Raw genomic sequence first — 13,347 nt, 5'->3', positions numbered from 1 at the left:
CAATAAAGACATTAATTAAAAAAATGACAATAGCCAACACAACAATAGCTGGCCAGTATGAATGCCCTGTCTGGAATCATAAATATATAGGTCACATAATCGAGTCACATCTTATTGCTCACATTGCATAGAAAGGTTGGATCTGATTGGTTAATTCTTCGTACCAGCAATCCTATATATAAGTATAGGCACCTGGTTTTTTCAAAAGTCACTTTTGAACAAAAAGGGTAGGTAACTACTATTATTATTATTTTTATAAATCAATCAAAATTATACCTATTTTTTGGTGTGCCACAGAATTTTAGTAATTAGTTTATGTGTGCCATGACATGAAAAAGGTTGAAAATTACTGCTATAGACTATGATACACTCACACACTCTCCACTCAGTGACTCCAAGGTTTACTGGGTGGGTTATATTCCTCTTAGGCATACCTTATTCAGATGATCTATTTACACTAAATTCTTGAGACTGTGTTTTTTCTTTCATAGCTGATTTTTATTTTTCTCTGCACTTTATACTAATATTTCAGGCCATGCTTTCTTTTTTCCCCCAACTGCCCCTAAATATCACACATTAAAGAGTAGTGGATAATAAATGTTAACAATAACAACAAACAGGGAATAACAACGAATGCGTTACATTATAGCAAAGCAGGTTACTTAAGATCAAATTATAAATATTTCTCTCCTTAAAAATTGCAGGTCATTATCACAGAGATCTGCCATTTTTTTTTTTTTTTATTGCCTCTCAGCCCTCAACTCTGCTACAGATCCTTGCTCACTTCCATCCTTTCTAAGCCTACTCCTGGGCAATTCCTGGATACTTAAAATGATTCCAACTTCACTTTATAGAGTAATTCAGTTCTCTTTTCCTTTTCATAATGATTTTCCTTCACCATGCCCTTAGGCTAGCTTTTGACAGCTAAAAAGGCCAAAGTATTTTTCCTAATTGATCTCTCTATTCTTTAGTTTCTTTATCTGTAAAATGGGGAAACCGTATTTGGGTTATTCTGAGGCTTCAATGAAATGATGCCTGCTTTGTGCCCAAACAGTGCTTGACACATAGTCATAGTAGGTGCTCAGTTTAATGTTAGCTATTATTTTCGATTGGTATTTGCAATACCAGATAATCTTTTAGGAGTGTTTTGAGGATTACAGACAAAGTGCATAATACAGGGCCTGCCATGTGGAAGGCAAATAACAACATGTAAATGTGTTAATATTTACAGGGGTTTTACTCAACACCAAGTACTCTTCTCTTTATGCACACGTAATATTCACAATAGCTGAGAAAAATAGGTGCTATTCTTATCCTCATTTGACAGACGAGGAAACAGAAACAAAACCAGTTTAAGTAACTTGCCTAAGGTCACACAGCTAGTCAGTGACATAACTCAGATTTTAACTCAGGCACTGGACTTCAGTCTGTGAATGTACCAACCAGGTGTTCTGCCTTTTTATATTTTTTTAGTAGTATCTATATATATAATAAAGCCTAAGCGACCAGGCGACCGGACGACCAGACGACCATCCGGTAGCTATGACGCACACTGACCACCAGGGGGCAGACACTCAATGTAGGAGCTGCCTCCTGGTGGTTAGTGTGCTCCCACAGCAGGAGTGCCGAGCACCGCTCAGCTGACAGATGGGCACCTGACACCGGACTCATTGCTGGCCAGAGTAGCTGTGGCAGTGTGAGCCTCTCCCGCAGACACTCCCCCTGCGTGCCCAAGTGGCGGTAGGAGCAGGCACAGTGGGGCTCTGGTGCCCAGCCTGGGCTTGGGATCCTCCCCAGCTGCCTACCGCTTCGTGCTGTGTGGGATCAATACGAACATCAGGCTGAAGCCTGATGAGCTGGCGGGTAAGGCTGGGCTGTGGAGGTGTGGAGATCCACTGATCCCTGCAGGCCAAGTCAAGGGACCCCACTGATGCACAAATCTGTGCACTGGGCCTCTAGTTCATAAAGAAATGAAGACAGAAGTTTTTCAGTGCATATTCTAGCTATACGAATTTTACCAAGGACAAATTCTCTTAACATAGTTTTTGGAAGTTCACTAGGCCTTCCAGGATTGTTATCAAGAAGTCTGGTTTTTAAAAAAGTTATTTACTGTAAAATTCATCTAGTGTCTAAACAGAACCAGATTGCACAATGCTAAATCGTGAGATTTCTACAAATATCAGGAAAGTGTTGGATTTCAGAGTTCCCTCTATTTGTCTAGAGATATTTGCTATGAAGATGATATTACTAATGGAACTTATATAATAAAATAAAGCCAACAGCAAAATCAATCTGGTATTTATTTTGTAGTCACACAACTGTTTCTGTCCTGCAGTGTAATTAAGCATCCATGATCAGCTGCCCAGGAAAAAGTTGCAATTAAGTTTATTTTTCTAAAATAAAACCAAACATTTTAGAGGTCAGTTTCAGGGATCATTAATCCAGTGAAGGGAAAAAGAGGAGTTGGGTCTCCAGGCTCCCTGCTGCAGATCTGGATGAAATGTTCTATTGCCCTTCTTGAAATGAAGGCCTTTTGTTGGGGAGTGTGTATGAGTAGACACTGGGACGGTTGCCAAGCCAGTACCCATTCCTTCTCTCCCCAATCATAACATATTTCCTCTTTCCAACATAACCTGGACTTTTTTCAGATATCTGCTCCTCCTCACATCCACGTGTTTCAAGGAACGCTAAGGGTCTCCTCCCTGCCTCCAGCAAGTGGATCCTGATTATCCTGCCTAAGACATCACAGTCATCTTGTTCCCCTGGCTAAATTTATGAGTTAGAAACAGACTCCTGAACTGAAATGTGAGACGTTTGATTGGGGCTCCTGGAAAACACATCTGGGTTCTAAACAGAGACATCCAGAGATAGCTTCTTTCTGCATCTGGACACTTTTATGTGAAGGCAATGCCTGTAACAGTCGTAGCCACTTTGCAATGCCGAGGATTTCAGAACAGAGAGAAGAAAGCCTGGATCTTTGATGAAACTATGAAGTCATGTGCACTTCTGCACCTAGAACCTGTTTTTGGCACTCTCTGCTTTTCAATTGTGTAAGATAATAAATCTCATTGTTTAAGGCATTTTGAGTCAGACTTTTCTTTTATTTGAATCTCATAGCATTCTAAGTCATACATGCATGCATGCACTTGTGCTGGCTTCCGCCAGCATGTGTATTAGGAAGATAGGGTAAATCAGACCGCTTTTAGGGAAAGAAGGTAGCTCGAACATAAGCCAGGATGAAACAGAAATTTAGGATCTGCCCAAACCTGAAACATGGCAAATCGGTCAGCTTGCTACCTGAAGTATGGTCCATGGATCGGCAGCTTATTAGAAATGCAGAAATCTCAACCCTACCTCCGACCTACTGCATCAGAACATGCATTTTAACAAGACTGGAAGATGTTTCCTGTACACATTAAAGTCAGAGAAGCATTTACCTATCATAGGATACTTGAGTCCTAGGAAACAAGCAGGAGAAAGGGGTCCAAAATCATGGTTCCCCAGAGATCTCTTGGGGAGCTTTTAGGGCTCAGATTCCTTCTCCTTTCTCTTGCCCCCAGCTGGAGGAAAGGGCCTGGGAGTCATTTATATGTGGTAACCCCTCCCCTGGTCCCTTTCTCTAAAGATTCTGCTCACTGACACTTTAAAACCAAAGTGTCAGTCTGAAGCCGAGGTGAGAAGGGATGCCGCTCCCTGATATGATGGCTGCTGTGGAGGGCCCTTATTAAACCAAGGCAATCACACATCACAAACCCAGCCATTACTTATGAATTCAACTTGGAACAAGAAAAGCCAGATTGGAAGGGCAGGCTCATCCACAGCTGCCAGGCTAGCACACCATGTATATAGCAGGACAGTGATGGCGAACCTTTTGAGCTCGGCGTGTCAGCATTTTGAAAAACCCTAACTTAACTCTGGTGCTGTGTCACATATAGAAATCTTTTGATATTTGCAACCATAGTAAAACAAAGACTTATATTTTTGATATTTGTTTTATATATTTAAATGCCATTTAACAGAGAAAAATCAACCAAAAAAATGAGTTCACGTGTCACCTCTGACACGCGTGTCATAGGTTCGCCATCACTGTAGTAGGAGCTCAGGCAGGACCTGGTATGTAATTTGTGGAGCTAGGTGCAAAATAAAAATGGTGGGCCCCTTGTTCAAAATTTATTAAGAATTCCAAGAAAGCAACAACAGAGCACTAACACCAAATGCAGGGCCCTTCTAAGCCTTATGCTACTGCACAGGTTGCACACCCAGGAAGCCAGCCTTGCTCTCCGGATGAAATGAGCAGGAAAGGAAGGAATGTAGTTGTCCCTGGTTTCAGAAAACTTTTTGCAAAGAAGAGAAACTGTCATTGGAACAGGTCTATGATTGGTTCATGGTATGTGAGACTCTGTGATAAAATTGTTCCTACTAAACATTATTTTTTTATTTCTTCACTCAAACTCATCACATGCAAAGTCAATGGCTAGTTTCTTGGGTACAAATAATTTTATAAAGTCATTCCCCCATCCTCATGGGGCTCACACTCCAGTGGGCAAACTAACATTAAAATAGACCTATAATCTGAGACAGCAGATTATTATAATGGAAAAAATCCAAAAAGTATTAAGTACTTAACATTGAATCACAAATGCTCCAACTCTTAAGTGTTCTCCATAGGTTAGTAATGTTCCTTTCCTAACAAAAGTTTATGGGCAAACATTTTATAATTTATTTTTTATTTAAGTATAACTGGTATAAAACTTATTAGTTCCCGGTATACAATGTAATGATTCAGCATTTTCCTAACTTTTCCAATATGATCACCCCACTAATTCTAGTAATCACCTGTCACCATGTAAACCTACCACAATATTACTGGCTATACTCACCTTCTGTTTCTTACCCATCTCCCCACCCCCTCCTTTCTGGCAACCATACCTTTGGCCTCTGTTTCAATCAGTCTCTTTTGTTGTTGTTTGTTTGTTTTGTTCTTAGATTCCACATACAAGTGAATTTATTAAGAATAAATATCGGCAGCTTATTAGAAATGCAGTCCCGGTATTTCTTTCTCTGCCTGACTTACTTCTCTTATTTATCTTAGCATAATACCCTGTATATCCATCCATGTTGTCCCAAAACATCTATCCCAATCCCATTGCATGAGGCGGGCAGATCAGATGAAGGGACCTATTTCCCTCATGTGTTTGGAGAATGCTTGCTTGGCAAGGGCTAAGAGACCCAAACCTGTGTAGGAGAGAATGGAGAAATCTGCACTGACTGTCATGCTCAAATAAGAGAGAGAGAGAGAGAGAGAGAGAGAGAGAGAACACGCAGTTTATTTTAGACCTTCTAAAACCCAGAAACAGTGAGCAGCTTTCACATTTTCAAACACACAATCCAATTCACCTTTGGTGAAGTGTCTGATGAGGCTGCACTGGGGCAGCTGACTGATAAGCAACGCTGTCCATCAGAGAGGAGTGGGACATTCACGTCTTAGGTCACAAGACAGAAACCGAGAGCGATTCCACTGAATCAGATGGAGACTTTACTCTGGGCGTCTGGGCCACCCGCCAAAAATCCCTACATTACGACCACTCCAGAGAGTAACGGAGCGAGTGACGATGGGGCCGCTAGCCGCTCAGCCAGGTGTATTCTCCACTGGACCCCACCTGCGCCCCCGCACCCGGAGCGGCCAGTCACCCTCACGCCTCTGGAAGCACACACGCTCCTCCCGGCCGTGCGCCTCACATGCGCCTTATAAACACGGGAACCCTGACTGCTCAACCTGTACACGTCGAGATCCCATCACTGCCCCAGTCAAGCACGGATCCGAAACCTAACGTCACCGAGCCGACGTTTGCAGAAACAACTGGAGCACACGATCCAGACCGAGGCTTTTCCGAGGAACGCCTTTCCCAGGGCCCATATTAAGCTGGAAAACCCGGAGGAAGCGAGTGGACTGCACCTGGCGTCACAGATCTTTTTTTTTTTTTTTTTTTAGCCACAACAGATGCACTCACCCTTTAAAAAAAAACCGCTGTCTGGGGAGAAGACTGGTGGGGCCAGAAGTCGTTGGGGCCCGAAACTCGAAAAGCGAACGCGCAGTTCCCGGCATTCCTGGTGGGCGGTACTTCCCTTTGACCCCGCGCTGACGCTGACGCGCCGCACTTCCGGCCTCTGTTACTAAGGCGGGGAAGATGGAGGCAGCGTCGGTGTTGGTCCCGGTCGAGTGGATAAAGAGCTGGGAGAAATCCGGGAGGGGTGACTTTTTGGACTTATGCTGGCTTCTCAGCGAAAACAGAAGCCACGGCAGTTCGACTTACAGAGATTTCCAGCGAGCTCTCTATGAGTTATCACAGCATGTCATTAAAGGAAATCTGAAGCCCGAACAAGCATCGGGTGTTTTAAATGACATCAGCGGATTTCGGGAGGATATGCCCTCCATTCTGGCTGATGTCTTTTGCATGTTAGATATTGAGACAACCTGTTTAGAAGAGAAGAGCAAGAGAGACTGTTTTACGCAGTTGGTGTTAGCGTGTTTGTATTTCGTTTCAGACACGATTCTAAAGGAACGCCTGGATCCAGAAACATTGGAATCATTAGGACTCATCAAACAATCACAGCAATTCAATCAAAGGTCAGTGAAAATCAAGACAAAACTCTTTTATAAGCAGCAAAAGTTCAATTTGTTAAGAGAAGAGAATGAAGGGTATGCTAAGCTGATTGCTGAATTGGGGCAAGATTTATCGGGAAATATTACTAGTGATTTAATCTTAGAAAATATCAAATCTTTAATAGGATGCTTCAATCTAGATCCCAATAGAGTTTTGGATGTCATTTTAGAAGTGTTTGAATGCAGACCAGAATATAATGACTTCTTTATATCTTTATTAGAATCTTATATGAGTATGTGTGAACCGCTAACACTTTGTCATATACTTGGGTTCAAATTCAAGTTTTACCAGGATCCGAATGGAGAAACTCCTTCATCTTTATACAGAGTTGCAGCAGTGCTCCTACAAGTTAATCTTATTGATTTAAATGATATTTATGTACATCTTCTTCCAGCTGATAATTGCATTATGGATGAATATAAACGAGAAATGGTGGAAGCTAAGGAAATTGTCAGAAAACTTACGATAGTTGTATTGTCTTCTGAAAAAATTGATAAGCAAGAGAAGGAAAAGGAAAAAGAGGAGGAGAAAGTAGAAAAGCCACCTGACAACCAAAAACTTGGTTTGTTAGAAGCCTTATTAAAGATTGGTGATTGGCAGCATGCACAGAACATTATGGATCAGATGCCTCCATACTATGCTGCTTCACATAAGCTAATAGCTCTTGCTATTTGCAAGCTTATTCACATAACTATTGAGCCTCTCTACCGAAGAGTTGGTGTTCCTAAAGGTGCTAAAGGCTCACCTGTTAATGCTTTGCAAAATAAGAGAGCACCAAAACAAGCAGAGAGCTTTGAGGATTTGAGGACAGATGTCTTCAATATGTTCTGTTACCTTGGTCCCCACCTTTCTCGTGATCCCATTTTATTTGCAAAAGTGGTGCGCATAGGCAAATCATTTATGAAGGAGTTTCAGTCTGATGGAAGAAAACAAGAAGATAAAGAGAAAATGGAAGTTATTCTTAGCTGTTTACTTGGCATTACTGACCAGGTACTACTTCCATCTCTTTCTCTAATGGACTGCAATGCTTGTATGTCTGAGGAACTATGGGGAATGTTTAAAACATTTCCATATCAGCATAGGTATCGTCTGTATGGCCAGTGGAAGAATGAAACTTATAACAGTCACCCACTTTTAGTAAAAGTTAAAGCTCAAACAATAGACAAAGTTAAATATATCATGAAACGTCTAACCAAGGAAAATGTAAAGCCTTCTGGAAGACAAATTGGGAAATTGAGCCACAGCAATCCAACTATTTTGTTTGATTATATCTTGTCACAAATACAGAAGTATGATAACTTAATAACACCTGTAGTAGATTCACTGAAATACCTCACTTCATTGAATTATGATATCTTGGCCTATTGTATCATTGAAGCTTTAGCAAATCCAGAAAAGGAAAGAATGAAACACGATGATACAACCATTTCAAGCTGGCTTCAGAGTCTTGCTAGTTTCTGTGGTGCAGTTTTTCGTAAATACCCAATTGATCTTGCTGGTCTTCTGCAATATGTGGCTAATCAGCTAAAGACAGGAAGAAGTTTTGACCTGCTTATATTAAAAGAAGTGGTACAAAAAATGGCAGGAATAGAAATTACCGAGGAAATGACAATGGAGCAACTAGAGGCCATGACTGGTGGAGAGCAACTAAAAGCTGAGGGAGGTTATTTTGGCCAGATCAGAAACACTAAAAAATCCTCCCAGAGATTAAAGGATGCACTATTGGACTATGATCTTGCTCTTCCCCTTTGTTTGATTATAGCTCAGCAGAGGAATGGGGTGATCTTTCAGGAAGGTGGAGAGAAACATTTGAAACTTGTGGGAAAGCTCTATGATCAGTGTCATGATACCCTGGTACAGTTTGGTGGATTTTTAGCATCTAATCTAAGCACAGAAGATTATATCAAGAGAGTACCTTCAATTGATGTGCTCTGTAACGAATTTCATATACCCCATGATGCAGCATTTTTCTTGTCTAGGCCAATGTATGCACACCATATTTCATCCAAATATGATGAACTTAAAAAATCAGACAAGGGAAGTAAACAGCAACATAAAGTCCACAAGTACATTACATCATGTGAAATGGTGATGGCCCCTGTCCATGAAGCAGTAGTTTCATTACACGTTTCCAAAGTCTGGGATGACATCAGCCCTCGATTCTATGCCACATTCTGGTCATTGACAATGTATGACCTTGCAGTTCCACACACCAGCTATGAACGGGAAGTCAGTAAACTTAAAGTCCAGATGAAAGCAATTGATGACAATCAAGAAATGCCTCCAAATAAAAAGAAAAAAGAAAAGGAGCGCTGTAGTGCTCTTCAGGACAAGCTTGTTGAAGAAGAAAAGAAACAGATGGAACATGTACAGCGAGTTCTACAGAGACTGAAACTGGAAAAGGACAACTGGCTTTTAGCAAAATCTACCAAAAATGAGACCATCACAAAATTTTTACAGCTGTGTATATTTCCTCGATGTATTTTTTCAGCAATTGATGCTGTTTACTGTGCTCGTTTTGTTGAATTGGTACATCAACAGAAAACTCCAAATTTTTCCACACTTCTTTGCTATGATCGAGTTTTCTCTGACATAATTTTCACAGTTGCAAGCTGTACTGAAAATGAAGCTAGTCGATATGGGAGATTTCTTTGCTGCATGTTAGAGACTGTGACCAGGTGGCACAGTGATAGAGCCACATATGAAAAGGAATGTGGAAATTATCCAGGATTCCTTACTATATTACGGGCAACTGGATTCGATGGTGGAAATAAAGCTGATCAACTAGACTATGAAAATTTTCGACATGTTGTACATAAATGGCATTACAAACTAACTAAGGCATCAGTACATTGCCTTGAAACAGGTGAATATATTCACATTAGGAATATCTTGATTGTGCTAACAAAAATACTTCCTTGTTACCCGAAAGTTTTAAATCTGGGTCAGGCTTTGGAAAGAAGAGTGCATAAAATCTGCCAAGAAGAAAAAGAGAAAAGGCCTGATCTATATGCATTAGCTATGGGCTACTCTGGGCAGTTGAAATGTAGGAAGTCATACATGATACCTGAAAATGAATTTCATCACAAAGACCCCACTCCAAAGAATGCAGTTGCCAGTGTACAAAATGGGCCTGGTGGTGGGTCTTCATCTTCCATAGGAAGTGCATCTAAATCTCATGAAAGCAGTGCTGAGGAGAATGATAAATCAAGGGAGAGATCTCAGTGTGGTGTGAAAGCTGTAAATAAAGCTTCTAGTGCCACACTGAAAGGCAATTCAAACAATGGCAATAGTGGCTTTAATAGCAGCAAAATCATTAAAGAAAATGACAAAGAGAAAGGGAAAGAAAAGGAGAAAAGAGAAAAGACTCCAGCTACTACTCCAGAGGCCAGGGTACTTAGTAAAGATGGTAAAGAAAAACCAAAGGAAGAACGGCCAAATAAAGATGAAAAAGCAAGAGAGACAAAGGAAAGAACACCTAAGACCAACAAAGAGAAAGAAAAATTCAAGAAGGAAGAAAAAGCTAAAGATGAGAAATTCAAGACCACTGTCCCCAACATAGAATCAAAATTGACTCAAGAAAAGGAAATAGAGAAGGAGTCATTCAGAGAAAGAGATATAGCAAAGGAAATAAAATCAAAAGAAAATGTTAAAGGAGGAGAAAAAAGACCAGTTTCTGGGCCCTTGAAGTCACCTGTTCCCCGATCAGATATTACTGAGCCTGAAAGGGAACAAAAACGCCGTAAAATTGATATACACCCTTCTCCATCACATACCTCAACAATAAAGGACAGTCTCATCGAACTCAAGGAGTCTTCAGCAAAGCTCTACCTTAATCATACTCCTTCAGCACTAATCAAAAGTAAGGAGAGAGAAACAGACAAGAAAGATTTGGACAAGTCAAGGGAAAGATCCAGAGAAAGAGAGAAAAAAGATGAAAAGGATAGAAAAGAGCGGAAACGGCATCACTCAAACAATGACCGGGAAGTGCTACCGGACTTAACCAAGAGGCGAAAAGAAGAAAATGGAACAATGGCGGTTTCAAAACACAAAAGTGAAAATCCATGTGATTCTCCTTATCCAAATGAGAAAGACAAGGAAAAAAATAAGTCAAAATCTTCAGGCAAAGAAAAAGGCAGCGATTCATTTAAATCTGAAAAGATGGATAAAATCTCCAGTGGCAAAAAGGGTATATACAGACCCCTAAGTTGAAGGTCTCCTGGAGGAGGATGCCAAAGCTCCATGCATCACTCTCAGGACGGTATCTCCCATAATTAAGAGCTTCTGGTATTGTCCATTTCAGGGGAATCTGCTTTAAGTCAGAAGATGAATACAACCCACCATCCTCTAGACAAGACATTCCAAAGTCACCAGTTGTCAGGACATTATTTTCACCTCTAGTCAGTTCCTTGCAGCAAGGTTCCTGTGTATACAATTTGCATTTGAAATTCGCCATCCAGAAGCAGCAGCTGATGAAAATTTCATCCTTCTTTCTCAGAAAAGAGAGGAAACCGCCTCCGGGGACTAGTTCCTTAATGATGTAAATAGACTGTGTTTATGTGCAAACTCCTATACGTTTGACAATATTGGGATGATTGATTGTATTACTTGAGGATTTTGGCTTCTTGTAAAAAATTTAACTTTAGTTCCTGGGAAAGATCATTTTTACATGTTGTAACAGCAGTAGCAGTTTTATCCTTTCATATGCCCTTAAATATGTCACCAAATTTTCCCTTGCTCAATCATCCTCCTGTTGTGACATCTTCATGATTGAGAACCCATTTCTTATTCTAGTTATGGCCATACTGACCATGATACTCTTGATTGGAACATTGACTTTTGCCATTTAAAAAATTGAGATAAAATTCACAGAACACAAAACTTGCCATTTTAAAATGTTTTTTAGTATATTCAATATGTTGTAGAACCATCACCACTAATTCCACAACATTCCCATCACCCCAAGGAGCCCCCACACCTGTTAGCAATCACCCCTAATTCTCCCCTTTCCTCAGCCCCTGGAAACAATTAATGTACTTTCTATTTCTATAGATTTATCTGTTTTGAACATTTTATAAACATGGAATCATGCAATATGTTACCTTTTGTGTCTGGTTTCTTTCACATAGTATTGTGTTTTCATGGTTCACCCATGGTATAGCATGTATCAGAACTTCCTTTCTTTTTAAAACTGAATAATATTCCATTGCATAAATATGTACCATATTTTGTTTATCCACTCATCAATTATGGACAGGAACAATGATTTTTAAGTATTAAAATTTTAAGTTCAACAGAGTACCCAAATTATGATATCAAGATTATAATTACATGGTGTAAACAGAATGCTGTATAGGAATGATATGTAATTTATTTGTCAGCATTTCATGCAAGTGTGGCTATTTTCTAAGGCTCTTCTAGCTTTGATTTTATGAAATATATGAATATTATTAGTATTTTCATCTATAAAGTTTAATGCCTTAAGCATTATTTTTAAAATGAATGAGAAAAATGGTAGACAAGAAGAAGTTATTTGCCACATGTTGTAATGATCATATTTTTAATTTATTTCAGTATGCAGTATTTGAAAAATGTCAATACATGAAAGAAAATGAGTATGAGGAAGTCAATATATTTTTTAAGAAATTTTTATAATTTAGGAGACATTGCATCTTAATATAAATCACTATTAAAATAACACCCTTGTGAAAAAATAATAAAAAACACTTTCTGATCTGCATGCTCATTTTAATAGGGTCCAATTGGCAGAAGAAGTAGGGCATCTTGCACAAATCATCCTGTGATTGGTGGGAGAGTGGAAGTTCTGGAGCCTTGGTTTTAAAGGGTACCACTAACACATATCCAATGCATGCTTTGCAAGGAAGCTGGGCACACAGTCTGCCTTCCTCCATCTCCATTGCAAACCTGGAAGCAAGCCTGTCTATGCTTTTGTGAATCTGAACCTACATCAGGTTGAGCCAACTCAATCAATGGGGAAATACAAATGCCCACTTCATTTTTATTCAGCTGCTCAGAGGCTTGCAGTACCGAGTTTCCTAGGACAGCATGCCAGAGAAGCTCCAGGAAGTAGAGTTTCCTTAAAGAAGGCACATTCTGCCCCTAGCCATGTGGCATTCAGAGGGCCAGCAAAGACCCTTCAGAAGAAAACAGAACAGCTCCAGCTATGGCAAGGTTGTTAAAATTTAATGCCAAAACAAAGAGTACAGCTAGGAGAGCATCTTACTGGGGATTATAAATAAACAAGAGCTGAATCTTAAAAGACTATCTTTCCTAATAAGAATCTATGATGTTCTACTGACTGTAGAGTCTGACTTAGGAGTTTTTTGTTGTTGTTTGTTCTTTTGTTTTGTTTTTTCATTCTTGGGGTTAGCCTGGTGATATATTAAATATTTTCCTGTTTTGCAGTGGTGTGAGAGGTAGCGTAATATAATGCTGATGACTGAACATTCCATAGCCAGAATGTCTGGGTCCTGATTTAACCATGTTATATATAACCTTTTTTTAAATCTTGGGAAAGTTACTTAAACTTTCTGAATTTCAGTTTTTATATCAGTAAAATGAGGATAATATAGCAGCTACCTCACAATGTTGTTGTAATGTAATGAGTAAGTACTGATAGAGCACTCAGTACAGGGCCTGACACACAGGAAGAGCTTCCTCC

At 39.9% G+C, this 13,347-nt stretch overlaps 2 protein-coding genes across 29 annotated transcripts in view; one reads left to right on the top strand and one right to left on the bottom strand.

The window, feature by feature from the left end:
• Window positions 1–13,347, bottom strand: part of SGIP1 (SH3GL interacting endocytic adaptor 1) — a 214,681-nt gene that overhangs the window by 173,076 nt on the left and 28,258 nt on the right. The gene's annotated exons all lie outside the window — the stretch shown is intronic.
• LOC139003445 (THO complex subunit 2) lies at window positions 6,189–10,877 on the top strand. Its single transcript, XM_070405304.1, has one exon. It carries the CDS (start codon window positions 6,189–6,191, stop codon window positions 10,875–10,877), a length of 4,689 nt encoding a protein of 1,562 aa, XP_070261405.1.

This window comes from Myotis yumanensis, unplaced genomic scaffold (assembly GCF_028538775.1).
Source record: "Myotis yumanensis isolate MYYU_CA2020_CCGP unplaced genomic scaffold, mMyoYum1.0.hap1 SCAF_2, whole genome shotgun sequence".
Classification (NCBI taxonomy): Eukaryota; Metazoa; Chordata; class Mammalia; order Chiroptera; family Vespertilionidae; genus Myotis; species Myotis yumanensis.
Note: the sequence above shows the minus strand (reverse complement) of the source record. Positions and strands in the feature narration are given on the sequence as shown.

Bases quoted from the DNA above. Each gene is read 5' to 3' on its own strand.
- LOC139003445 (XM_070405304.1), top strand. From the start codon at position 6,189: ATGGAGGCAGCGTCGGTGTTGGTCCCGGTCGAGTGGATAAAGAGCTGG.